General features: G+C 39.5%; 2 protein-coding genes across 15 annotated transcripts in view; one reads left to right on the top strand and one right to left on the bottom strand.

The window, feature by feature from the left end:
- The window catches only part of pard3ab (par-3 family cell polarity regulator alpha, b), a 245,257-nt gene extending 238,229 nt beyond the window's left edge, over positions 1 to 7,028 (bottom strand). For all 12 annotated transcript variants that reach the window (XR_015125953.1, XM_086270848.1, XM_086270850.1 and 9 more), the window contains exon 1: positions 6,662 to 7,028. Coding sequence is in view for 11 of the 12 variants with exons in the window: in XM_086270848.1 (XP_086126974.1) it covers positions 6,662 to 6,781 (120 nt within the window). In the remaining variant the exon portion in view is untranslated. The remainder of the gene's footprint in view (positions 1 to 6,661) is intronic.
- A 4,716-nt stretch (positions 7,029 to 11,744) lies between these two features.
- On the top strand, positions 11,745 to 27,410 carry crema (cAMP responsive element modulator a). 3 transcript variants are annotated; one of them, XM_086271500.1, is made up of 8 exons: positions 11,745 to 11,889; positions 13,423 to 13,540; positions 13,689 to 13,817; positions 16,955 to 17,043; positions 17,143 to 17,279; positions 18,873 to 19,061; positions 24,917 to 25,076; positions 25,511 to 27,410. In XM_086271500.1, the coding sequence occupies exons 2-8, from the start codon at positions 13,433 to 13,435 to the stop codon at positions 25,653 to 25,655; spliced, it is 957 nt and encodes a 318-aa protein (XP_086127626.1). In that variant the 5' UTR covers positions 11,745 to 11,889; positions 13,423 to 13,432; the 3' UTR covers positions 25,656 to 27,410. The 3 variants fall into 3 exon arrangements, with proteins under 3 accessions (XP_086127626.1, XP_086127627.1, XP_086127628.1); XM_086271501.1 differs by lacking the exon at positions 13,689 to 13,817 and having other exon boundaries at positions 11,746 to 11,889; XM_086271502.1 differs by lacking the exons at positions 11,745 to 11,889; positions 13,423 to 13,540; positions 13,689 to 13,817; ... (1 more) ...; positions 17,143 to 17,279; positions 18,873 to 19,061 and adding an exon at positions 22,705 to 22,982.
- Positions 27,411 to 28,000: the final 590 nt, after the last annotated feature.

The following is a 28,000-nucleotide window of genomic DNA, read 5'->3' as shown; positions in this document are numbered from 1 at the left end:
TTGTTCTTCCCCAATAGTGACTCCAGTGCTGCTGGGGTGTCTCCTCCTGAGAAAAGCCCAGCGGCAACTGACGATAGTGACTCTTCTTTATTTTCTTTATTTTCTAAATCACATCAGTGTCACGATATGCAACATGATAAGGATAACAGCTCGCTTGTATAATGCCTTACAGTGAAGCAGCGTTTTGTAACGGGGGTGGAGCATTCAGAATGCACAGCACAGCAAAGAAGCACAGTGGGAAAAGTGGTAACGTGAGCGTCATCATGTGACGCAGAACGGGCAGACTTTCTCACAACCTCTGGGAAAAAAGACGAGCTGCTCTCGATAACCATCCCTTTAGCTGTTTAAAGCCAGTGATTTCACACTTAAAATTCTTAACTTGCAAAAACTCTGTTTATATACTTGGATCATCTCAACCTGATTTTTGTATTATTATTATTCCACATTCACACAGGAAGCCTCACTTTGCTCATTTTCTTTCAACCGCTCATTCATCCCAGCGTGTCTTTAACAGGCTCCTTTAGGAAATGAAACGCTGTGCCAGGTCATGTTTTAGAACATTTTTCACAGTAGTTTGGTCAAGGGCAAAGTCAGCGGCCCGGGGATCATCAGCGAAGCTTTTAATCCTGCACTGTGCTCGTTTTGGAAGCAGGAAACCCTGGCTGGTACAGCCTGGTGACATGAGGATCAAACAGTTGAACTGTAAAATTTTTAAGGTTTGTGACCTGACACGAGGGAGAGCTACTGCACAGTCACATCTTTAGGTTTAGCTAGTTCCAAGGACAAAAATCAGTTCAATGTCTCTAAAGTGCATAAAGATCTTTCCACATAAACTTAAACAGGATATGGTTCTTTTCTGATGGAAATTGTTCAGGTAAGCGATGCTGCCTGGATAAGCATTAATGCTCCCTGTATATTCACATTACTCTCACAAGTCAGACACTAGAAACCTCAACGACAAGACTGTTAGTGTCCAGTCTGACTGCGCACGTCGGCCTCAGTCAGGAAATGGATAGAAAAGGTTACATAAGTTTCTCTGAAACCTGAACTTGAATAATATCGCTTTAGATAGGAAGGACTACTCATCTTCCTGCCAGAGTTGGAATAAATAGCTCAAAGTATGCTTGGCACGTACACGCCCCATATGCAAACAAATATAACCACGTACTGTTTAGATGTTTCGATAATGTCAAACTGAGTCAGTACTTTGGAAATACCCCGATAACATCAATAACACTATTCTTGCATAGCTGGCAAGAAAACAGGAGGAATAAACAAGTTTTACTGACGTACAAGCAAAACGTGATCAAGCAAACTGCTATATGCCAAAACAGGTGCTAGGTGTTTGACGACTGTGGCAAACAGAAGGAACTTTAATGATAAGAATCACATGGAAACAACCCACAGAATAAACCACATCAAAAGCAGACCAGAGACACTTCACTCTAACAAACCCTGAGTGAATGCTGCCTTAGCAGAGCACACTTGTCATTCAGGCTTTTTCTGCTCACACTTTGCACTCCAATGGATACATGACACCATCCTTCATCGATACCATGCCAAGCGTAATGTACCATTTCATGCATGCAATTGTGTTGCTTGTTTGAACAAAAATGGGGCCAGCCTCAATAGCTGTAACTTTCGCTTTAAAGATGAAGAATACATCTAGTGGAAAACATTTTAATCCATTAGCGTATGACCAGAACAGCGGCGGTTAACTCTCACACGACACGCACTAGCGCATATCTCCAGGCTCAGTCAGCCATCAAAGGCCGATGCACACTAATTAAAAACAGTCATTTGTGTAATGAATTGTGTAATATCTTGAGCACACTAAAGCACATTGAAATGACATCAGGATAAGATTAAAAGGAAAAAACCGACAGATTGGGCTCAGTCAACAGCAGTTGACAGCTGCTCAAATGTGATGATTTTCTGAGCTTGAGCCACACTGAGGGAGGTTTTTCCACCAAAGTGTCAACTCTGACACTTGATCAAACCCTTTATCCTTTTTTTTTTTTTTTTTTTAAAGTAAGCTCCCCCCCCACCCAAAAAAAAATCCATAATTTTTAAAGGCCAGTAGGGCTGGGCCATATGTTAGCTTGTGCAACCAAAGCACAATTTTTTGTAGAACATGCTGCAAGCGGGCCGTCGTGGCGAAGGGAGGAAACACCGCAAACTAGGGCTGTGCGATATGACCAAAATCTCATATCCCGATATAAGACATCTATCGTCCGATAACGATATAAATCACAAAAATTTAACATTTTCTGTAAATTCTGCAAATCTCGCTTGGCTGAAGTGTTTCCAGCTGGGCGTCGTGTACCTGGAGTCGAGTGTTGTAATCGATGTATGAAACGAGACATTTTTAGACATAAGTTGTAACGGCCGCCATGTTCTTTGTGAGTATTTATTACACGGCGTGCTGCGGGGAAACGCCTGTTCTAACGTTTGAGTCTAAGGTTTATTTTTTAGCACCTGGCGGCTCTTTTTTGCTTCTCATCCGTAAATAATCTGCTCTTTCACGTGATTCAGTTTATTTTGAAAAGTCTCAACAGGATCTTGAGCTTTATTGTGAAAGGTTTATGTAGAAAATAAACAAGCAGACACGCGATGGTTTTACCGTCGTTGTTGCTAACGACAACGCATAAAAACAGGCGCTTGTCCGTCTGTAGTGTGGCTATATTAAATATAAGAGAAAGAGAGAACTTTAAGAGATGAATATAGACACTGCAGTGTCCATCAAAACGATGAAAAAATATTGCCGTAAACAGCTTTTTTTGCGACACCACGAAACAAACAATAGCGTAAAATGAAACAATAGATGTTTTTATATCGTCATCCCATATATAACGTTATATCGAACAGCCCTACCGCAAACCTATTTCATCTAGTGCTGTCGGCGTTAATCTCGGTAAAATGACGTTAATGCCATAACTGCATTAACGCGGCAAATCTCCGTTAACGAGTTACCGCGGATTGCCCCGTGCTTGGGGCTGGACGGCGTTAACGAGCTAACAGCACTAATGTGTTTGAAGCAGAAGCAGTTGTTGGAGTACAACAAAGCAGTTAAAGCACGTGAAGAGGCGTCCGCTTCAACTAGTGTGGTGGTGAGGCCAAAGAACAGCTGCTTGCTTAAGTGAAAATAAATTGATTTTTTTTTAACTAATAAAGTTGTGGAGTTGTAAAGTACTTTGTCTCGTGTCAATTATATTGTCAGTATACAGTTATTGCAAATTTTCAAATATATATCGTAATAAATATTTTTGGCCATATTGCCCTGCCCTAAAGACCAGTTTCCTCTAGTTACATACATGCCACTGGTAATGAAATAATCATGAGTGTGCTTATCAGCATTTTGCAGTTGAGATAAATGGGAAATATTTTTTTTAATTTGTTTAAGCCATCTGCTTCTATTGTCTGGAACAGGTCAACGTCATGTTAAATCTCTGCCTCAATGGTCAAGTATGAACACAATAGCCCAGACACTGCCAGAGGAAGCATCAGCAGTGTGAAACTGTACATGCTCGTGGGCTGTGCGCTCGTGTGGAAATGACCTAACAGACACCTGATATCTAGAGGAGGATTGTGGGCGTTGGGAACAATCCAACAAAAAATATTATCAAAAAATTTCCTGACATGCCAACATTCCAGCCCCTTTAAGGTTTGGAGCAATACACCATCAGTTTTCAAGCACAGGGTCTAATATTTAAAAGCTGTTTCCACACTCTTGGTTAAATGGTGAACATTAGAGATTATCCGCATTATGATCTGTGGAAGGAAAAATGAGAGTGGAAGATCATCTGACACAATATTTTTTCTCCTAGGCGTTGAGAGAAATTAAAGCTTTTTGCTCTCGAGTGCAGTCAGATGTCTAAGTGAGAGCACTGTACAATGTAAACAGTTATCCTTGTGTCCTCATCTTTCTAATTCCATGCTTATGAGATGGCAAAAGGCCCTCAGAAGTGCGCTTTTCCCTTTTCTGCAGGAAGCATTCCTCTCTAATGACAGGGGAAGTTACAAGAAGGTCCATGCAAACAGTGAACCAGGAGAAAACACCCAACATAAATTTGGTCATCTTATTAAAAGGTGGGTCGAGCAAAAAAGCTGTGATCTTCAACACGACATCTGTGGCCAACAAACTTCCTGAGACTCTTGCTCAAAGCTAGGTTGCGACGAAAAGGGCTGGGTGGGGTTCAAGCAATAAACGCAGATATAAGAGGATAAAGTGACTAAAGTGTTGTGGATTTAAAGTTGTGGGTGAGGAGTGCGTGAAGAGCTCTGGTTTATTTTATTTAGATCAAAAGTGGCCTCGGTGCCACCGCTCCCACCACAGTTCCATCGACTGGCGTTAAAAAGCGGCAAAGTCGAGTTTTCCAGACGATCGCCCTTTGCTAAATTGTGACAATAGTCTAAAAACATAGCTATTAAAGTTAAGTGAGCTTCTAGCCAAGTTCAACAACAATTTCAGCTAGTAACCACAAAAAAAGTCATGTGTAGCACCAGGCAATAAATCTAACCTTACTACTGTGAAGCCTGATTTAAATGGGATTTTTTCCAGACCTTACAAATTGTGTTACAAGTCAAGTCAGCCTTTAGGTTCAGCACATTATACATAACACAATCTATGCTCTCAGAATCTTACAAAGATTCAATCTCCCCAATAATCACAAAGAAAATAATATTGTTCAAACTGCTTTTGGGTTAGGTAGCAAATTTTGTACTTTTTCACGAGGAAAATCTGTCCTTTCTTTTTGTCTAGAAGAGGTGTAGAAGATTGTGTCTAGATTTTAAGTGAAGTGTCAGCCTATTTGCTGGCTAGTTTTCTGTCTTACAGCTGCAGCAATCTGAAACTTGAAAGTCAGTGGAAATCTGTTACATCCCAGTCACAGAAATCACATATGGGACAAATACAACTGCACACACCAGCCTCTATAACATCATGTTAATCACACAGTTCCACTTTGACATTGAAGCTCATGCCCTACTACCCACGCCTGCTTTCAAGGAAAAATGCCACTGATAAAATAAAAAAAATAAAAAAGGTTTCACGTTGTAAAACTATTTAAGAAATGCTCCAATCCTGCACGTCACTCAACCTTCTTCACAACGCTTTACTGAGTTAGTATTGTTTCAGCACACAAGGTTCACAGAGCAACTCTTTAAACCTGCCTCTCAACATGCAGAGATCTTATCCTGGCTGCTGAAGCTGAATTATTCAAAAGGAGAGGGAGAGGAGAATACAGTAGGACTTCTAGGTGGGTCACTATCATTACAGCAGAAAGAGATGAGCTTAAACTTAGCACACGGATGGGAAAAGCATTCATAAATTATGAAACCCGAGTTGCTGCTTAAGGTTTGTTCCTTAAAGGAGACTAGCCCGTTATTCACAAGTATTCAAATTACATCCACTGATAATTTGCAGCAACTTCAATTCTTTGAAATAGCTGGAATAATAATAAAACTACTACCTGTAACATCTAACCAACTAATGGCATAATATCCATCAAGGGAATGACATAAGGATCAAAAGTGTTCTTAAAGCAGGAATATGTAAAAGCTTTAGTCACTCCAAGCCATGACTCCATTGAATATTTCAACACTGTAAGTGAATATTTATCAGATTATGATGATGTAAATGGTCAGCGCTACTGGAAACAATATTCTATGATCCTGCTGTTCCCCGGCATCATCTTATCTCACTAGACAACCTCGAACACTAAGATAATTCAGAGGTTATCTGCAGCTACAAATTTTCTTTTCTTTCCATTTTATCTGCATGATTTATGTGTCAGGTCCATCACATCTCCCAACAGTCAGCTGGAACTGGCTCTGCAGTTTCCCTGTCCGTCCTGCAGGGCCCAGTGCCTGCTCACCCAGCCGTGCAGCTGAAGACAGCTCCTTCTCTGATGATTCTACCTACAGCCTTACATAACTTCAAAAAGTCCCCGAGTGTGATCTTCCTCTCCCTATTTTCTCTTGCATTGCTGATTTGCTCCATCATTACCTGCACATACCAACTGAACCTTCAAGCCACTATGATGAACCAAATAAAAGAGCAGAAACGTGGTTCTTTAGTCCCTTTCTTCAAACGGGATATATACATTAGGCCTCTCCAGTTGCTAATTGCACTGACCTGGTGCCAAATCACCTCAGTCCTGCAAGTCCTCCTCCTGCAGCCTGCTGGCTAACTCGCTAGTAGGCTAATCTCTGCTGGCAACTTTCAGAGGCACGACCCCGTGGACTTGCAACTTGGATGCGAAGTCTACAAAAAGTGCGTGCCCAGATCGGCGTTAGAAATTCACGTTTTATGCTTCGAGGTTGCAGCCAAACGCGGACCGCTGTGTTGTGTGCCGCAGTTAGAAATCCCTGTGGAAGTTTTGTGGGTTTACAAACACAAGAACCACAATGGCGGTGCGCCTTTCTTTGAAAGCACCAACACACGGGCGAATGCACACACGCTCACGGTTTGGAGATGAGCAAATTGTGCAAAGCAAGCGCAAGAGAGTAAATACAAGCCCCTCTTTTTGTTCACCCCCTCTTCTTTGCATCTGTGTGAACTTTGCGCCATATTGAGCGTGCCCGCAGAGCCTGCCTGCACGGCGCAATATTGTTTCCAGGAAAACAAAAGCCGCAAGAAAACAAAGTAGCCGCCACTCACCTTGGCGATAGCCTTCTTATATCTCATGACAGCCTGCTGGATGAGTGTGTGGACTTTAATATTCCCATCCCCGCACGGCACAACCACCCGGGTCCTGCCAAAACACACCGTGACTTTCATGGTTTAGTATCCGAGATCTTCACCAGATTCGGAGCAAAACCGAGAAGAGAGGAGGAGGAGAAATCCGCGAGAAAATTAAAAGGAGCATGGGTTTTTCGTTTGCTCTGCTCCGAGGCTGTCCCGGTATTCCTTCACAGAAGCGAGAGCTAACGGTCTTTCCGCCTCTCCCAGCCGGACGACATTGTTTTCTGCGTGTTTTCAGACCACCTGTTTAGCTGTGTCTCTCTCTCTCCTTCCTTCCTTCCCTCTCTCGATCCCAATCCCTCTCTCTCCCTCTCTCTCTGCTGAGCTAATGCGCGGTCATATGTTGCCTTCACGTGCACCTGGTAAAGTTTAACTAAAGTTGACCAACTTAAATCAATTAAAGAAAAATCTATTTTAGCAATCAGTGCTCGACTTGGACCAGTTTGTTACAATCTAGCTATATCAGTCGGTAGAATGTGGTTATTTCATTTACCATACAAGTTAAGGTTTATTCTATTGATCAGTTTATATTGAACCCTAAGCTTATCCAAAGAGGCTTTGTCCTTCCTCAAAAGAAAAATAACCAAGACCTTATTAAAAATTCTATTTTTTTAAGTAGATTTTCATTTACTCGGGTATAAAGTTTATTTTATTTCCCGAAAGGCCAGAAAAATAGGTAAAATGCACAGATTTCAGTTAGGTACATTAACACAGACTCATTACCAAATAACAATTTTGACCATGGAAAAAAACGCTGTTGGCCAAAATGTTTTTCTTGAGAAACTGAAATAAAACACGGACATGATGATACACACAGATACCACAACCTATTAGAGGTAGAACTGCTATTTCAGGATTGCAGGCCTTACGAGCGGGACTTAAATGCAACCTCTAGTAGTGATGGCCGGAGTTGCACCGTGACTCCGCGCTGTGGTCAGTGTGGGTAATGTTTGGCGCCCACGGGGCAGCGGAGGGAAGAAATAATGAGAATCGACACACTGAATGAAAATAAAGCCGAAACCAGCAACTTACTGTGTTTGTAATTCTGCCTTACAAGGACAGAAAGCTGTGTGAAATCCTCCAAAGTGAAACACTTTTGTTTCTGTGACTTAAGAAGCTGCTTTAAAGTTAAGACTTGAGTTTGGTTTTAAAGGACGAATTAGGATTAGGCAGAGATTAAGTTTGGTAATAGGAAATGACTTAATAAGTAATTAAAGACTTGGGAATTATGTGTGTTTCCACCACCAGTGCACATTTCTTTTTTTACTCAGTGAAGTATACTTTATTTTTTCCAACATCTAATTTGATGAGACGCCACTTATTAAAAGTTTCGTGTGTACCCAGCCCTTTACTACTTTTGTCTACTGCCTCACCTGGGATTAAAACAAGCCCCTTTACAAAAACCAGTCCAAAGCTTTCAGGAACAGCTTCCTCAGAACATGCATGGATCACATGGATCGCCTTCCTCTGGCTGAACACAGTGAGTTATAGTGCCAAGAAAGGATGCAGTGCGAGGTTTAGTACAAGAAAAGAGAACTGCTGAATTTGAAGTATGCAGAAAGTGTGTGTGTGGTTTATATGGTCAGTGTTTCAACAGGATCGCTCCATCATGTAGTGCCAGCATGCAGCTGGGAGGCTATTTTAACTCTTAACACAGCTGGAGTACTCACAGGCCACCAACCACAGCCACAGCAGCTGTCGCAATGGATTAAACAACCTCACCTTTGGATATATGAGCACTTGTTTATCATCATTTGCACAAAACATAACAGAGGAAATGTGCAATCACACTGTCATAACAAAAGAAAGTAACCTATAATTATAGTGAGGGGGGCAAATGAAGAAACATCTCACTGACGTTCTGGTACAGATATATGTAGCTGCAGAGCAACAGTGGATCCAGTTTCTACAACAAGCAAAGGGGTGAAGGGGAAAATGGCTTTGGCCTTCAACCTTTCTAGAGAAAGCAAGAACAGGTTAGAAAATCCACCAAATAAAGGGATATCCTGGCAAACAAAACAAGCAACAGTCATTGGCTGGCATTTATTCTATATTAAAAACAGCAGGAGTAAAAACAATAATGAGATGCAGAAGATGTAGAAGCTGACCATGAGTCAATTTTTCAGATGATTACAAAGTCTAAAATTAACTTCTATTCTTAATAGACAAGAAAGCCTGTATTTGATATGCCTCACAAGTAACCACACACAGTACCATCAAGAAGTATTTGATCCCTTCCTGATTTCTTATTCATTTACATATTTCTCACACTTTCACGTTTCAGATCATGAAACACATTTTAATATTTTATAACAATAACAAAGTCAAGCAGGCTAAAAGATCTTAAAAAGCAACACATCATGGCCCGAGTTAAAAAAAAACTAAAAGTCCTTGACATCTATCAGTCTGGAAGGGCTACAAAACCATTTCTAAAACGTTGTTTCTCCAGTGAATCATGGTGAGAGCCCTTATGGACAAACGGAGAAAACTTGGAACAGTGCTGAATCTTCCTGGAAGTTACAGCCTACTAGAATTATGCATTGACGACTCATCCACGAGGGCACAAAAGAACAAGGAGGCCTCACTTGCCTCAGTTAAGATCATGATTCATGAATAATGCTACATGTTACTGATCTCCAAGACTTTTGGAAAAATATTCTGTGAACTGGCGATATATACACTCTAAAGTTTTTTGGAAGGTTTCAGTCATGTTACAATTGTTATAAAACTAACAAAGCATTTTATAACAGGAACTTTATACCAGCAGTTAAATATGATGGTGGTAGTGTGATGGGCTGCTACAAACTTCAATCTGTAATATAATTAATGTCTTGAGATACGCAAGCTAAAAAGCTCCTAGTTTCAAGAGGATTTAAAATTAAGTATCCACCAGTCAACATAACCAAGGACCATATGTGTTTCAGTAGTGACCTCTTGTGGTGCACTGCTGTGGTACCTCTTTAAGATGATTTTAAATCTTATTTGGCATAACCTTTATTAAAAGAGCAAATATACTACTTCTTGGTAAGCTCAGTTATGGCATTTATAGAATTTCCTATGTGTATTGCACTTATTTAATATCAGTGTTTCCCCAAACAGAAACATCTTCCATTTGCAATTTCAATGAAAATATAGTATATGGTTTTAGGATGCACAGTAAGCACAATAAACGCCATAGGAGATGGGCCTACCCCTTTGCAGACATTACCTGCAGTCTTTCACTTGGTATAAGATGCTACAATTGATCTTTTTAATCTGCAAATTAATACTTGGAAAAAACACAGCTATAAAGCCTCTGTATCTTCATCATTTTGTGTATGGTTATCATGAGATGACATTACTTTACCCTCACATTTTAAACTTTGACTTTCCCGAAAAAGGCCATGCATCTTCCAGAAATATGGCAGTCAAGCTGGAAAGGCCATGGCAGATGCTCAAATACTTCTTTGATGGTATTATCAGCGTGAAATTGTGTTGTGTAGTTATCCCAGGCTAATTTTGTGCTAAAGAGCTGTCTGGCCCAGGTCATATGTAACTCCCCACTGTCAGGCCTTTGTGTCACCCCAGGGTCCCCCTTCTGTTGCTGGTACTTGGCCATCTGGAGACTCCATCCTCTGGCTACAGGATAGGCCAAGGAGATGGAGGAGGAGGAGGGAGCAGCAGTGGGGGAGCATTAAGACAATGTAATTTTGTAATATAAAGCTGTGCTAGTTAAAGTATATGACACAAAACCTTTACAAAATGATGGACAGCAAAACTGGGAAAACTTAAATACTGTAGTCAGACTAATACTAATATCAATCATCATAATGCTGAAAGAATGGTTTACACTACAGTGAATGTAATGCATGCTGCACTCATATTGTATACATCAATGCATTGCACCCAACAACACACATAATCATTTTTTCTTGAATTATATAAATTTATGCCACACCGTTTGAGATGAAGAGGACTACTCTTTGATAACATCGGGTGGCGCTCTTGTAACAGTGCAGCCTCTCCAGGCATACAAGAGGACAGATGGTGGCTCAGGGGTCAGCCAGTCAGTGCTAAATAAAGGAACCCAGCAAGTACATCACGGAATCTGCAGTAAACCACAGTTATCTGCACATTTTTTAAACAGACTGACATTATACGGAAAATTAGCACCAGGAAACAAGTCTGAGTTTATAATGTAGTTCTAACAGGTGAGGTAACCATTAACAGTCCAAATATAACCTCTATTTTGTAACTATAAAACATTATTTGTTCTTTAGATTGTGTGGTCAGTTTATACTCTATACAATCTATTATTATTATTATTAATCACTGTCTATCAAACATCCAGCTGAATTTAAATGCCCAGGGCTATTTGGTTGATTGTGGTAGACATAACTGCCAACACAAGCATCACTTTCTTATTGGAGTCTATGAAGTTTGCACTCTTAAATATAAATTCCGTGTACTCTTAAGTTAAAAAAAATATGTCTCAAACAAAATGCAATACATTCCTCTTAATCTGCTTCGGCTTTTCAAAGTGTAATTGCTTCTTACGGGCACTAGAAAGCAGCATTACTTTGCTCTGTAAACATGAGTGTCCAAGTTACAAAACTATCACTGTAGCACTGTTATTGCACACTTCAACTTTTGTTGTTTAATTTGAAATTTCCTTGTTCCGAAAATTGAATGTATGAATATGAATATACTTCTCTTACCATGCTAAATTAAAACAATTACCCTTTTGAAAACTTTAACATAAAGGGGTCGAGTTAAGCTGTAGCTATGACTGTTTTTCGGAAACAATTTATTTCAAACATTTCGCGGACACATACACGGTAGAAAAACTAAAAGATAGACATTTGAATTAATTTCCAGATTCTAAGATCTTATGTGTGGCGTCTTCCCGTGAAATTCCTGCATTCTGTTGACTTAAAGCAAGAATTTAGCCACGGCTCGTTTTTTTCGCCCGCCGAGTGTAAACAAGGAAGCAGGAAGGAGTGAATGCTCTCGCTCCACCTCGACACTCTTCGGCGTTAAACTGACTCGCCTGTCGACATTTTCGGCACAGCATCATCAGCGCTGACGTGGAAACTACGTGAGCGAAGGCACGGGCCGTTCACCCATACTGTCATTAGTGACGACTCAGGCTACGTAAAACTTCGGTAAGTCGCTGCAAAGCTGTCACATTTTTGGTCAGCGCCAGTCGGGCAGAGTCGAAGGAAAATGTGCAAATACATCTTCGGTGCGAAACGCTCCATTAAAGCCTAATTTTGTAACCACAGCTGATAAATTGCCGACCATCATGGAGTTAAACAAAATGTTCTCAACTGTCAGCAGTTCCTCTCTGAAGTTTACTGAGCTAAGTCAAGTCAGGCGGAATAGATGTCGGAAGTGGAGTGGACGCGACCTCTTCAAAATAAAAATCCTAAGCCCAACTACGTAAAATATTCTAAAATATCCAATGTGAAGACTTTGTTTTTTTTTATTCCAAATTCGTCATGTGTAACACAATTTATTTTAAAATTGTATTAAAATATGTTGCTCAAAATAAAAGTCCAACATTTGTCAAATTTTCACCCCGTAAGGTCTGCCCTTAAAACGGAAGTCCATTTTGTCCCCTATTTTTTCTTAGTTCAACCGACAAAGCTCTGTTGTAACTGCGTGTAATTTGTTTTACTTGAAACGTTAAAAAGTGGCTGTCTTGTTAACAAATATGGGTGCTGCTTTAAGAAAAATTCACACATCTCGAAATATATTAAAACGGGTTCAGGACATTTCTAGGGCAAACGGCTGTGGATTGCTAATTAAATTTTATTGAAATGTTTCAGATTTTCACTAGTAAGAAACTTCAGAGTTTGCCATCAGTAGAAGAGAATAAACAGTTTGAGGCTAGACCCTGTAAAAATAGAATTAGAATCCCTCCATTTGTTTAGTTTTGACACTGCAGCCAGCCTCTAATTTGAAGCAAACCTCTTTTAATTTTCTAAAACCCAGTTGGACACAAATCTTTACAGCCTTTCATTGTCATTGTTGCCCTCTAACAAAATTGTACTCGAGTTTGTAACAGTCTGTCGTCCAAATTGTGAAAAAAAAGCCTAAATTCAGTCAGCCAGCTTCACCTGGTGGCTGCCACACTAAATGAGCTTGCTAGTTATATAATGCAAATTTGTTACAAGCTGAAAAACACTTACTCTCAGCACAGATCTTCGGACAAATAATTTGGAGTGTTTTCACTTCATTTATTTCTGTTGGCTCTGTCTTCTCAAATTGTATTTCAGACTCACTGATTGAGGAGCATTCAGTTCACCATCTCATTATTCTGCACTTCATTACAGTGCAGTTAATGTTGTTATTTCTGCCTCTATGCACCCGGCTGTCTGGATATTTTTTGCGTGTCAGTTAAGCTTGAACGGAATCGTACTGAACAAAGTAATTAAGTGCAGATAGAACACTTATAACACAATATAAAAATATAACACAGGTCTTGTAAGCACAAGACAATTCTTGCCGATATTCCAAGGTTAAATGTCTATCTGTAGCCAATGTTTAATGAATACTGAGGGGGAAATTGGACTGCAAAAACACATTTATTTGTCTTTTACCTGTGTAATGATGTTAGAGAAGAAAACATTAGGATTGCCTTTGTCTGCTTCAGTTGTATCATTATTAATTTGCCCGTCCATCTGTCTGTCTAGGTGAGCGACTATGGATAGCTCCGTATCGTCTCAGCTGGACAGAAGTTTAAATGACTCATTGACAGATGGAGAGGAAAACCAGAGTGAAACCAGCCCTTCTCCTGCAGCTGCTGCTCAGGTGCACACATGCGCGGTTAGGAAGTGTTTGGTGGTTTTAACCGGAAGAGAACAAACAAACTTTAAGATGTGTTCAGAGACAAGAGGTGTTCAGACACTCAAGTCTAACTGTTGCAGGCAAACATTCATCATTTCATGTGTGCCTGCAGGCGTCACTAGCAGAAGAGTCTTCCGGTGTGACTGTTGTTCAGCTGCCTGGTCAGACAGTTCAAATCCAGGGGGTCATCCAGGCCCCGCAGGCCTCTGTTATACAATCACCACAAGTTCAGACTGTCCAGGTGAGGGCCCATGCTTGCCTCAGAACTCATTTGAACTCTTTTAATGGATGACTCAGTGTTTCACATCAGAGAATAGCTTTGTCAATACACGCAAAATTTAATTTCAGTTCCAAATTTTAACTGGAGACTAATGAAACATCTGTATGCAGTAAGCAAAGTAGTTAGAGGCTCCTATGGGTCATGCCAGAGTCAGAACCCAAGTCAATCAGGAGATTGAAGTCAACTCTTAGCCAAGTTGCCAGTCTCTCAGGGTGGGTCTCAGGTCTTACATAATTCAAGATATGATCAGGTCAGACGTTTCAGAGCAAGTTTCAAGTCCATTAGGATAAGTCCAGATTATGCCTCAAGTCACTGAAAACAAGTCCCGACAAATCTTAAGTCAAGTCGAGCCTCCAGTAACACCTCGAGTCATTTGAACATGTTTCAAGATGAGTATCTCTGTCAAAGCACTCCTGATGCAAATGCTCTAGTAAGATGAACATTTAAGCCACAAAGCCTGACAATAACACCTAGAAAAGCAGTAAATACTGTCCTCACTCTGCTCTGTACACTAATTTAGATCGAGATCAATATCTTGGTCAATGAACTTGTAACTGCTGTGTACAAGGCACACTGCAGGGCTTATGGTTTAATGTAGTGCATCTGTTAATAGGATTCAAGCGAGCGGCAGGAACTGAGGTTTAAGCTCATCAGTCTAACCTTCACTCTCAGGAGATGTTGTGTCTCGTTTAGATGACTGCTGTAGAGCTGCAGATGCATCAGATAACAGTGATCTGTCATGTGAAAATGCTGGCAAGAAGTTATTAATATTATTGTATTGAGGACCAGTGTCTAGAAGTATAGGGCCTGAGAAAGGAAACAGTGGTTAAAATGGAGAAGCAGACTTTTCTCTACTGTGCAGCTTTGTTTGCAAAGCAGAGGTTACTTTGTCGTCTCATGGAAAGTATTTTTTCAAGGAAATTAGCATGAAAATAGATTATATCTTTGAAATGCACAGTCAGCTGGCATAGATCTACACCACAATGTGGTTTTGTTGACTGGTTTCAAACTACTCTGTACTTCTTATCTGTGAAACTATCAGTAGCAAGTTTGACTTGTTGCCGATTGACTGCTGGTATTAGCTGTACGTTTCCAGTAATAACTGTTATTTAAATAAATCCTGCATCAGTAAGTCTTAACGTAAGACTCTGATTGAGTGCCATTAAACATCTGGAGGATGCAAAACATCCTGTTTAAAGTCAGCACTAACACTGTGTGCGTAACAGCACAGCACAGTTATTTCTTGCTTTAAATTTGCTTCCAGAGCATAAAGCTAACAAGCTTAGTTCCAGCCTCCACTCTATTACAAATTAATGGACACACCTCTGTTTAACCCGGCACCTTTGTCTGGTACAGATATTATCCTAATGTACATTCATTACACAGCAGCGTGAGTCATAAAAGCCCTTTGGCTTATGACACATTACCAGGTTGACTTTGTTATTATTCCCACAGTATGTTTCAGTTGGGAAAACAAACAAATGCTTGAGGGGAGAAAGGTGGTAACTTTTTTTTTGCAAATAATTGTGCAGAATATACAGTGCTGTGCAAATGTCTTGACCCTTTATATGTTGTTTCTAAAAAGCCAGACTTTCTTGTAATTTGAAAGTGGCTTGAACCACAGTTCTCCAGTGTTTCTGAAAGTTTTTCATTTGGACTTTGACTGCTTTTCACTCATTCATAGTTCAAACCTTGTACCTGACCAATTTCAGGATTTATGATTTTTTTTAATTTGTTTTTGCTTAACACTGATCTATGAATCACTCGAACATAAAACAGGCACCCATCTCAAGGGATAAAGCAGTGCTGTGTCAACACATTACAGACAACTTAGCAGTGAACCAATGTAAATCATATCTTCAGGCACTTTGTTGCAAACAACCTACTGCAAAGGCACATCATTTTATTCCAATTTCTTTAGTTGAATCTGTGAAAAATGTCAACAACAAGAGTTTGATGGACATCGAGATATATATCTCACCAAGGTGATTCCTAAAGAGTTGAGTCCTTGATATCAGCCACAAAGTTGGCATATCTTGGGATTGTGTGGACAGATGGAGGACAAAAAAAGAAGTGGCAGGCCTAAAAAATCTATTCATGTCCTTAGGAAATAGGGAAAAAATTCTGTAAATACTCAATGCATCAGGCCTTCCAGTTGACCCATCTACTGTCAGTTTAAGCCTCATCAGAAATGTCTCAGTGGAAGAATTGGGCCAATCTTAAGGAAGGGAAGTAGAAAGAAATAGCTCAGTTATGCAAGATTGCACAGGAGCTTGGTTGAAAATCAACATGGTGAGTCTTACAGAGTGATGAATCCAAATTTGACATTTTTGGTTAAAATCATAATCAATATGTGCGGAGGAGGTCAAGAGAGAGGGGCAACAGTGAGTGTGTGTCATGGGTTAGGACTCCATGTCAGTCAGTGGTGTTGGGGATCTTGTGAAAATTGTTGGAATTAAGAATGCAGACTAGTACCTCTCTATACACTGCCAATGGAGTAAAACATAGCTGGATGGAAAAAGACACAATGAATCAATATCAGTCATGGATTAGCCTCCCCAGAGCTAAGACCTCAATATTACAGAGGTGGTGTTGGATCATCATGACCAAGAACAGAACAAAAGGCAACAAATACCTAAAAAAAAGAGCTTTGAATGTCCTTTAAGAAGCCTGGAGACTTAAAAAAAGTTACAAAAAAGCTTTCGCTAAGAGTTTAAGCTTGTTAGAAATGTAAAAACTCAGTTTTTGCCTTTTATACTGTATTTCCATATATATTTGCACACTTCAATACATAATTTTCCCTGGAAAACTATAAAGAAATCAAGAGTGGCAAGACTTTTGCGCACTACAGTTATTGTCTCTTGTGACATGCAATGCGTTGAAAAGAGTAGGGCTTGAAAAAATGCAGCTCAAATTCCTTCTTTGACGTCATCTTTGTCTCTCACAAACACCTCCCAGTGTTCTACAAAAGACAGTGTGTGGAAAGATACACCCACTCAGTGACAACATTTAGCACAAATGATGTTGCCAAAATAATTTAAAAAAGAAAACAATGTGGATTACTCATCACTATTAATTACTGCCTGCTTTTTACTCAGATTGCTACTGTAGCAGAACTGGAGGATGACGAGTCAGTAACAGACACACAGAAAAGGCGGGAGCTTCTCTCCAGGCGTCCTTCATATTGGTGAGAGGATATGAAGAGTAAGATAAATTGTGATATATGTCATAAAAAGTCTGCTAGTGTTAAAAGGTCTTTATGAAAATACTTTATTTTGTTTGGCAGGAAAATTTTGAATGAGCTTTCCTCCAACTCACTGGCAGTTCCTAAAATTGAAGAGGAAAAGACGGAGGATGAAGTGCCAGTTTCCAACTCCCCCACAGTGCCAACCTCCATCTACCAGACCAGCTCCGGACAATACAGTCAGTACACACGAGAATGGTCCACTCACTAGAGAGTCATCTTCAGCATTTTCTGCTCTGGAACATACATTTACAGAACTGTGCAAAAGAGTTTTAGCCACACTTCACTATTTATACCGTGCTTCCAAGGAGCCTGTAATTTTTAAAGTGGTCTTGAGTAATAGTTGTCCAGGCATTTTCTTTAGATATTGGCAGCTTTTTCACTTCTTTTCGATCCAGTTCTTGTTCCTGACCATTTCTGTTTCTTTCTTTCTTCATGAATCCAATTAACACTGACCTATGAGCTATGGGGAACGCTTCATGAAGTCTGTTAAAAGAAATTAAAAGAAAGCTTGCCTAACAGAGTTCAGGCTGTGCTGAAGAACAAAGGCGGTCATACCAAATATTGATTTTCAAATTTGTTAAATTTGTAAAAACTCTGTTTTTGCCTTGTGTACCAAATTCCCATTCATGTTTTAAATGTTTCCCAGAAAATATAAAGAAGTGAGAGTGGCTCAAGATTGTTGCATATAATCAGTTCATTGGGTACATGCAATTACAGGAAATATTTCATTGCTTGAAGAGGAATGAAAGGCAAAGGTATTCCTTTCCTTCCCGTGCACACATTTGGAAGCTTTAAGTGTTCACAGTGGGTTAACTTAATAATTATCTAAGTCGTTTAGAGAAAATGTTCTCCAATAGCTTATAGTGTCACAGTACGGCTGTGTGCAGGCAAGAGTAGGACCCAAACGCAAACTCACAGAGTCAAAAGGTAAACTCAAAAAACACAGCTTTATTGCTGGCGTGGAGTGGGACACGAAAAACAATACAAAATAAACTAAACTGGGAAAAACTAAAGCACAAGGAGCCACAGGGAAAAAAAATCACACAGCTATGATGGAGGACGCAACACTGACAAAGAGAAACATGGGGCTTAAATACACTGAGGGATAACGAGGGGGAATGAGCCACAGGAGGAGAGCACAGCTGAGAGTAATTAAGCAGGACGAGGCAAGGGAAGCAAAACTAGAAACATTAACATAGAACAGACTGTGAAAGTAAAACAGGAAACACACTGACGGAACTCAAGACATGTGGACTTAACAGACTGGGGGAGACAGAACATAGGGATCTGAAACATGGAACAGAAAGGCACAGTAGATCAACATGAACATAACAACGCCACAGGGGAAGAGTAAAACTGAACACGATGAACACAGAAACACCAGACCTCTTCACAATAAAACAGGAAACATAATGAGACGTAGACATGACAACCCAAACTTCACAATGTAAGACACAGACATGAAACACATGAAAAGCAGGGGAGATTTACCATAGTTGGAAACACGAGGGGGAAATAATAAGAACTAGAAACACTTAAGCATGATAACAAATGAACTTAGGAACCTGAAGGGCTTACATAAACTAAAACATCAAAATGAACTAAAACTCAAAACACTGGGTCATAAGACCCAGGATCGTGACATATAGAGCTTTATGGCTCCTGTTAGGACCATAAAGCTCTGTGAGCTATTGGAGCACAGAAAATCAAATTTCAAGCATTAGATGTTACTATTTCTTCATTCTAACTTCATGAAATCCCCTACACAGTTGCAATCACCCAAGGGAGAGCCATCCAGTTGTCCAGCCCTGGGGTTCCAGGTCTACAGGGGGTCCAGAACCTGCCAGTAACAAGTAGTCCCACCCCACAGCCTGGAGCCACTGTCTTACAGTGTGCAGCTCAGCCTGGAGATTCTCCACAGCAGCTCTTTATCCAGGGAGGACAGGTACTCATCCAAGGTAGGGTGCAACTTTGAATTTATATCAGAAACATCCTTTACGAAACAGCAGCATACATGTTGGGGTGTAAATATTGAATGTTTTGGCTTTTTCTAACGGCACCTCAGATTTTTATTTATTTATTTTCTCCACAGATATAAGCCATAAATGATAGCAGAGATCAAAATCTGTGTAAAAAAATAATAATATGGTAATCCCCATCTGACATCGTGGGATTAAGGACTCAATAAATTATGGGATGTTTCTCAGTGAAAACATGCAAGACCCTTTGTGACAGTAATTCGTCCTACAGACAGTAAATTGTATCTCAAAAAACATTTGAGATTCATAACTCTGCAATATTAAAGTTTCATTAGGATTTCCATTACGTTCCACAAATGTGTCCACACCACTTGGATTCATTGTGCAATATATTCATCTTTTACTTTCAGTGATTTCTTAAGCAAGTTTGTAAAAAATTGCCTCAAGTTAATTTCTTACTTTGAACACAGCTGCAGTTCCATCTTCAAAGCACCAAAAAGATGATTATTTGTTCTGAGTAAGTGCTTGAATTCATCAAGATGTGGTGAAGGCTTACTCATCTGCTCTACTCCAAGCCACTCTCTTTCTTCTTTAGTTAAGATATCTCTCTGTCCAGCTGCTGTTGACCATGTTGTGTTGTCAGGTCTAATCTCTTGCTTCATATCGAAAGTAACACATAGCTCAGCAAAGAGCTTATCGCTGTCATCTGGCAGAACTTGGAGCCTCTGGTACCTGTTAAAGGACATGAATAGGTCAGTTTTGGTTTTTTGGACAAAGGGTTAATGACTGCCTGAAGTCTAAAACTATGGACATTACAGGTGATGATTTTCTTCCCTTGAGTTTCTGCTTGTTTGTGGATCTTTCTGCATTGAGTTTTGTATTTAACTGAACAGGATGCTCTGTTGGGTTGAGATCAGGTGACTGACTCGTCCATTGAACAATGTCCCATTTCTTTGATTGATAAACTCTTGGGTTGGTCTTGCAGTATGGTTTGGATTAGTATCCTTTTGCACCACGAAGTGCTGGCTAATCCGTTTTGCAGTGTTTGAGTGAATCTAAGAAGAGAGTATAGCTCTGCATACTGAAGAATCCCCCCCTGCTACTTCTGTAATCATCAGTAAATACCCTGAACCACCTTGAGTGGGCTCCTGTTTTCATTGGGTTTAAAAAAAAATTCTGTCTTTCTTTCATGTCCTTTTTGAAATTCAGCTACAACGGTCTTTCTGATGTTGCACTTCAGCCTCAACACCATGCAAACTAAACCCTTTAACCTGAAGATCAAAGTAATGAATAGGAAAAAGAACAGAATTAAGTTGTTTTCTGTGAAGGAGCTGGTTGTGCTCAACGCTTGTTAACCTGAAGTTAACTGGATAAAACTGCTGACTTTTCATTTTAAGCTAGTTAGGACGAGGGAAGTTTTCAATATCTGATCATTTTTTGCTGATATTAAGATGAACACACAAAAGGCGAACTAACCCATTCATTTACTCTCATTGACTTGTTCATAATAGTAAATCTGTGGTTTAAGAACTGACGCTTTAAGAAAATAATTGCATTCAGAACATCCGAAACATGTTAATTAGAAGGTGAAGTTCTAGTTTGATTTACAGTCAATGATAAGATCAAAGTAGCACTCGCCCATGCGCTTGACTTATCAGCAGAGGTTCCAAAAGTACAGAAAGTCTGTACTTAAGTAGAAGTGCAGATACTATTGTTAAAAAATACTCCAGTAAAAGATGAAGTAGTGATTCCACTTGTTTACTCAAGTAAAAGTGAAAAGGTACAGGCTCTGAAATTGACTCAAAGTAAGAAAGTAAAAAGTGTCTCTTTAAAGGACATTTCTACCAGCTACTTTTATGCAAAGCTAACTGAAACTTGCCATATTGATGTAATAAGAAAATAATATTAGTGGTTTATTTTAGTCTAAAATTTCATTCTTATAAATATTCTTATCTTGAATCAGATTAGCAGAAAGTGAGCAGAAAAAATTAAGGAAATAAAAGAAAATGCCTCTGCTTTCTGTTGCCTGCACTGTAGAGGGTGACTTTGACTCTAAACAGAAGAACAGTAGATGTGGGGTTTAAACTGTTTATCCCGCAATAACATATTTCCATGCAACCTTTAAATAACACAGATAGTTCTACCTCATATAATGTTACATGTGACCAACCTTTATCTGATGTAAAAGCATGAGGACTTACATGTAAGCTTTAAATTTGCAGTTCAAATTGCAGGTTCAAATGGGTTTGATGTTTGAAGGCCTGGAGTGACGTGAAATAGTAACTCCCCTCTGATGCATTAAAGCAAGAGTAATGAGCCGGTTTTGAAAATGTAAGAAGTAGAAAGAGTAAAAGTAAAAAGTTGTCGGGAAAAAAACTACAATTAAAGTACAGATACCTGAAACAGTATTTGTAATTCGTTACTTCATACTCTGCTTTTCAGGGACTGTTCGTTGTATACTTTCACAGAGTCACATGCACTGACATCGTGTTTCATACCCTATGATCATAACCGATAGTTTTGCAGTGTAATAGCTGATGAATGTCTCATATTAGTGGTCAGGTTTCAGTTCATGTAGGTGCCTTTTCAGTAACTCAGTAACTCTGCCTGACACTGTGTTATTTACCTTATCAGTCCATAAGTCCATATCCAGCTGGCACAAACAGAACCACCTATGTGCTTGGGCTAATTCGTTCCTTCCAGCTGAAGAGCTCTGTATTAACAACAAAGCTAATAGAGCTGCTCAGCAGCAGGGCTGTGGATGTACTAATAGTTAATCAGGATTGTTTTAACCATGGTGAAAAGTCATAGAAACATTTTTTACGCATGTTGCTATTACTAAGAGGTTCAGAGTTTCCCTTTTTGAATTGATTTCAGAATCAATGGTTAACCAACAATAATCAATGTTGCTTGCTGTCTTTATTTTCGTTCCTCTGGTATTCTTTTCTCGATATTACCAGGAGTTAGAGTGCAGGTTTTTGTCTAAAGTGAAAGCCCTGCAAATGTTAGGCTGAGCTGTGATAAATGTAAACCTGTGACAGTGCCAAGAATTGTCAAATAAAAAAAGTAAAATAAAAATAATGCATGATCCTCCTAATTAGTAATACCATAAATTTCACTCACGTCCTTTCCATCCTGGCTGCTGATTTTCCCACCAAAGACCCGTCAGGCAACTAAGTGGTTAATATTGTTTTGACAGGTTTGGTTAAATAACTGTTTTGTAGAATTCAGCAGGATAAGTAATGGACGTTTGCTTAAACTTGAAAAAAATGTAAAACCTTCATTATCCATGTTTACTATTTTCTTACTTCCTTAACACTTTCCAAAACACACACACACACACACACACACACACACACACACACACACACACACACACACACACACACATATAACTTGAATCAGGGAGCTCAACAGTTTGCATGGCAGCCGCTTGGGACACAATATCCTCTTGTTTGTTGAACGTCGCTCTAGTTGCGTCACTGGAGCTAAAAATACACCCCCTCAGCTACCGCCCTCCCCCCATTAGCTCCCCCGCCTTCCCTGCCTCCCTCCCTCCGTTCCTGCCTGGCTCACATTGTGTTTCTGTACTTCAGTTACTCATCTGCAGGAGGGGAGGGTGGGAGGAACTCTAATCCAGGGTGTTTTACTGACTTCAGCGGGCAGTAGTGATGTCATTGTGATGTCAATGCCTGTAATTGTAATCAGGCTGTAAAGTTGGCAAGTGAGCACTCTGATACAGAGAGCTGAGAGGAAAGGAGAAGCGGGAGCAAAGGAGATACAAGTAAAGCAGAAAAGGATAGTGGTAGAGGAGAGTTTTTGTAGTGAGGTGTCTCTCTGCCGTGGTGCTGGATTATTGGAAACCAGAGATGGCTGTAACTGGGGATGAGACTGAGTCAGGTAGAGCTTCTTCACATGTTTAATAATGTGTTCTCTGCAACACTCTGACTCTTTTCTCTGTGCTTTTTCGAGAGATATTTGTGCATGTTTTGATTTGATGTATAGCTCTAATTATACCTGAATGTAAGTCCTCTTAAAAATATGCTTTTGGTATTTGGAGCTTCTAATTGCAAGAGGATCTCTTTTATTTAGTAAACTGTGAGAGCAGAAGCTTTTGCATTCAGGGGCATATTTATGAAATTGAAATTACTTTTACTCGACTTTCAATTTCATGCCTTGTGAAAGTAAAGATGAGTCTTTACACAGATCATACTGGTGTCCTTGCAGTTGCAAAACAGGAAAAACACTCATGACAGTTCAGGGTTGAATTCAGATCTAGCAAGTAAACAAGCATTTAGTTAGTATGCTCAGCGTTGCTCCATTCAGACTCTTTCTCGCTGTTGCGAGTATGTTCACACACACACACACACACACACACACACACACACACACACACACACACACACACACACACACACACACACAGTCTTTTAATCGCTACAGTGGTTGTTGGGCAGACAGGCAGGGAGGGGGTAATAAGTAAGGGAGAGGTGGGGAGGGGGTGGTAAGATAGTTGGGGGTTTGACGTCACTCCAGTTTCCTGGAACAGAAGCCAGGCAGGGAAGAGAGAATGCAAACGGGCAAGTGAGACGCACGCACTGACGTCAGCACAGCCCGAGTCACTCTGTTATCACAATGAGAGAAAAAGAGACAGACGCTCTGTGTGTCTGTGCGTGTATGTGTGTTTGCACCTGCTGTGTCTCTTTCTGAATGAGTGTATGTGTGTGTGTCTGTGTGTGTGTGTGTGTGAACAGCAGGTCAGGGCAGAGCAATGAAACTTCTCAGGAACAAAGTGAAAACGAGAGGGTGAAATGTTACGAGGCAGCAGGCAGAGCAGCACACAGTTGAGTCATGAAAGTGATGACTCAAATCAAGCAGCTCATAAACCACATCCACAGAATCGCTTTGTTTTTTTCAGCCTTCTCCAGAATTAGCATCACTTTCTTTTAAGAATTCGAGAGGCTACCAGTTATCAGTAGCATACAGTGGTTTACAAAAACGTCACCTCCCAAATGCAAGTGCTGTTATCTCGTTAGAGCGATACCAGATCTTGTGAGGAAACAAACGAAACTTATGGGTTTATTCTACTGAGAATAAACGCAGTCATATTGTTTGCAGTTTATCATATGTTTCAGTAAATGTTAGTATAATATAAAGGCAATAATGACTCTCTATTCAAAAATCAAACGGTGAGCAGCTTATTTAGATTGGACAGTCTGATAACAAGTTTTTTATTCTGCACCGCTTCAGGCTATAAAGTTACATTGCATTACATTAGCAATAGCAGGACTGAAGGTGTTTTAGAGTATTTGGACACAGCAGGCCTCTGACCTTTAGTTCCTATGGTTAAAAGCACTTAACTCTGGTCCTAGAGCATAAATTCACAATTTATGAGGGCAAATTAAGTAAAAACAAAAGCAGATCTTACTAATGTCTGCATAAAAAGAACAGAAATAGACTTTATGGTACTTGCTGTGTTGCTTAGTATCCCTCAGAAGTGGGAACTGCTTGACTTTGTATTTCAGCAGCAAAGTTTTGAAGTTTGTTTGTTTGAGCCAACATCTTTTTATTAGAGCTCCTAATTCCTGCTTTTAATGTAATAAAATAATAAGTACAGCATAATGTTAGGACACACCTCAAGAATTTTTCTTAAAAAAAATGCAACATTTTGTATTCTGTGTTAGTCTGATGGTATAAGGATAAATGAAGCAGGTAAAGATTCTTGTACAGATTTAGAGTTTTTATGAGGAAAATATAAAGACAACAAAGATCTACAAAAAGTAAAAGGTTGCAGAATCTTGATCTCCTATTCTTTTGTCTGTATTCATCTACAGCCGCTACTGGAGACATCCCCGCCTACCAGCTTCGTTCACCAAACTCGGGCCTGGCTCAGAGCATTGTAATGGCTGCGTCTCCAGGCAGCATGCAGAACCCCTCATCACAGCACGCCGAGGAGATCACCCGCAAGAGGGAGGTCCGGCTGATGAAAAACAGGTAGGAGCTGAAGTAGAAGTAAGAGATTGTATTTGAGGTGTAAGATCATTCCATGTCAGTAATGGAAATATGATTGCAAGCAAGCAAGGGAATAAATGTTGGGGACCCCCTAATTCATGCATATTGGAAACTTTGACTGAAGTGTTATTGTGCATGTCTGGAGGTTGCTGTTCACACTTTGTGTCAAAGCGACTATTCACAAAAGGTCAAAGCTAAAGATTTCTGCTTTTGTAGGTGATCGGCAGATTTTTTAAAAAATTTGAAAACGAAACACTGCAGCGAATCTCTACGTAAACAGATTCGCGAACTCACGAAACTCAAACTCAAAAGCCTCAGACATTGTTTTCTTTATGGATTGTGCAGACTTGTCTTGACTCTTATATTATATTTTCATCTGGAGACTCATCCAAATTTTTCCTCCATTTCCTCCTCAGGGAAGCAGCTCGTGAGTGCCGCAGGAAAAAGAAAGAGTATGTCAAATGTCTGGAAAACCGTGTGGCTGTGTTGGAAAACCAAAACAAGACCTTGATTGAAGAGCTAAAAGCACTAAAGGACATTTACTGCCACAAAGCTGAGTAGCAGTGGCTGTTTGTGGTCATGGGCTGAAGACAGTTTACAAACTTCTACAGCAAAATAAGACAAAACAAAACAAAAAACCAAAAAAGAAAAAAAAAAGAAAGAAGAAAAGACTCTGGAACAAAAACTACTTTCATCGTCTTTTATTCTCTGCTCACTCAGGCCTGATTTACGCCAAATTTCAGAAGTGTCGTAGGGAAGTCAAATAGCTTGAGCTTGCCAGTTTCGCTCTTGTTCTTATCTTGTGCTCTTTGCATGTGAAGACTCAAGTGTCGTACACATTGTGTTTGCTGTTGCTGTTGTGCACGAGCGAGGCTAACCAATGAGAGCCAGCTGATGAAGAGGAACAGGAAGAGGAAATACAGGTGTTTCCTGAAAATGTTCCGCTCATTTATGGCAATTACGAAAAATCCTTCGAGGGGTCAGCCAGGTCCCGCAACCAGCATGTTTCTCTGAGGTCAGACGAGCTGCTACGCAGATCCATCAGCACTGCGACAAGGCAACTCAAAGTGTGTTTACCTGATTATATGTTATTTATGCTTCTGTTTTTGGTCATTGCATTCCTTCATGCGGTTAAAAAAAAAAGAAAGAAGATTTATCAAGCATTTTGTCTGTAAAGTGGATTTTTGTCATTGTTAGTTTGTTACAAAAGATTTTTTTTTTTAAGAAAACACTGGTAAAGTCAATGAAATCAACATAAAAATCCATTTGCGTTGAAATCTATTTCATACCAATATAGAGAGAGGCATTATCTGAATCACAGTATAGTTTCAAAGAATCAAATAATGTTCAAAAGAATCTTTATTTTTGCATTACTGAAGTGACGTTACAGTACTTGAAGTGAAACGAAAGAGCACAGTTGGACTTTGGAGAAAGCACAGAAAGTAACCAAGGACACGTGTAGATATTAGAGTTTATATTCTATTGCAGTTACCTGAATTTATCCCCCTTAGGGATAAATAAAGTCTTCTGATTCTGATTTCACATAAAAACGTATATATTCTACAAAGATAGTTGTTGTATGTTTTAAAAATTGAAATATCAAATTTGTAAACAATCATTTTACATTGAATATGGCCCCAAGAATAACTGTTTTGGTCTGCTGTTAAATAACTTTTTGAAATGATGAATATCCATTTTGGAATAAAACTGTATTTATGGCTTATTGTAATATTAAAATGCTCTGTTTAAAGGGTAATGCCAATTCTTTTGTCTTTTTTTTGTAAAAATATTCTTTCTCAAATAATGTATCATTTTGTGTTCATGTTTCTGGTAATATATGTAAAAGCTTTCTCTGTTTCTGTTGTAGCTCGCATTGTTTCTCTGATTATACTTCATTAAAATATTTGATTTTCTATGAAGAATGTAGACAAATGCACAAAAGAGCATTCCTCTGAGTAGCAGACCCTGACATCTGTTACAATGCGGCTGCCAAAGCTCTTTAAGTAACAGTAAGGGATCTACCCACTGACTAACTCAGTCATAACAGTATCAGTCTTGATAGTTGCCACCCAAACAGTCTGCTACTGTTTGTGATCTCAGACGTGCGCCCATTCTTTTAATTTCTATGAAAGGAAAACATCCAGGCCTTCTATATCTCTATTTCTTTAATATCAGATGAGCTGAATATTTTCTGCACTTCGTTTTTGCTGTTTTAAATGGCTCAGTCTTCTACCAGGTGTTCTGTTGTTGATGTACTTCCTCATTTGATTTGTAAAAAAAATATTTTTGTTTATCTAATAAAATATACAAATGTGACATGGATTGTGTGATAATGTTTAGCTCACATACTGCTGATGAAACTCCCTCAACACTGAAGCCATCTTATGTTAGTGCAGTTAAAGCTGTGCAAGATAAATCTGCACTTTACAGGTCCATAAATTGTTGGACAAAGCCACAATTTTTGTGGTTTTGCCACTGTACACCAAAACAACTTAAATGTAATTGAAGTACAGACAATCAGAGGCTCAAAATTCATTGGACAGTTGACTGACACATGGCTTCATGACCAGGTGAAGCCTGTTCCCTCATGTTTTATGACAAGTGAAGCAGACAATCTGAAGTTTATTCACACTGTTGAATTTGTAACTTATAGCTGGTCACTGTAACTTTAAATATAAGGGCCACAGAGATGTTAATGCAAGTGAGGGAGGCCGTCATTAAGCTGGAAAATAGAGTAAAAACGAATAAATAAACATCTGAGAGAAAGCAGGAACTTTAGGAGTAGCCAAAACGCCTGAAGTCAAATAAGGTGCACGATGACAGAATCATTTCCACGATTAAGAAAAACAACATCACAACATTAACCAAGTGAAGAACTTTCTCGAGGAGGTAGGCGTATTATTGTC

Source organism: Aulonocara sp. 'chitande type north' Nkhata Bay, linkage group LG18 (assembly GCF_057382095.1).
Source record: "Aulonocara sp. 'chitande type north' Nkhata Bay isolate Kocher_YH1m ecotype deep benthic linkage group LG18, A_spYH_male_GT1.1, whole genome shotgun sequence".
Lineage (NCBI taxonomy): Eukaryota > Metazoa > Chordata > Actinopteri > Cichliformes > Cichlidae > Aulonocara > Aulonocara sp. 'chitande type north' Nkhata Bay.
The sequence above is the reverse complement of the archived record's forward strand: the minus strand, read 5'-3'. Positions and strand labels throughout refer to the sequence as shown.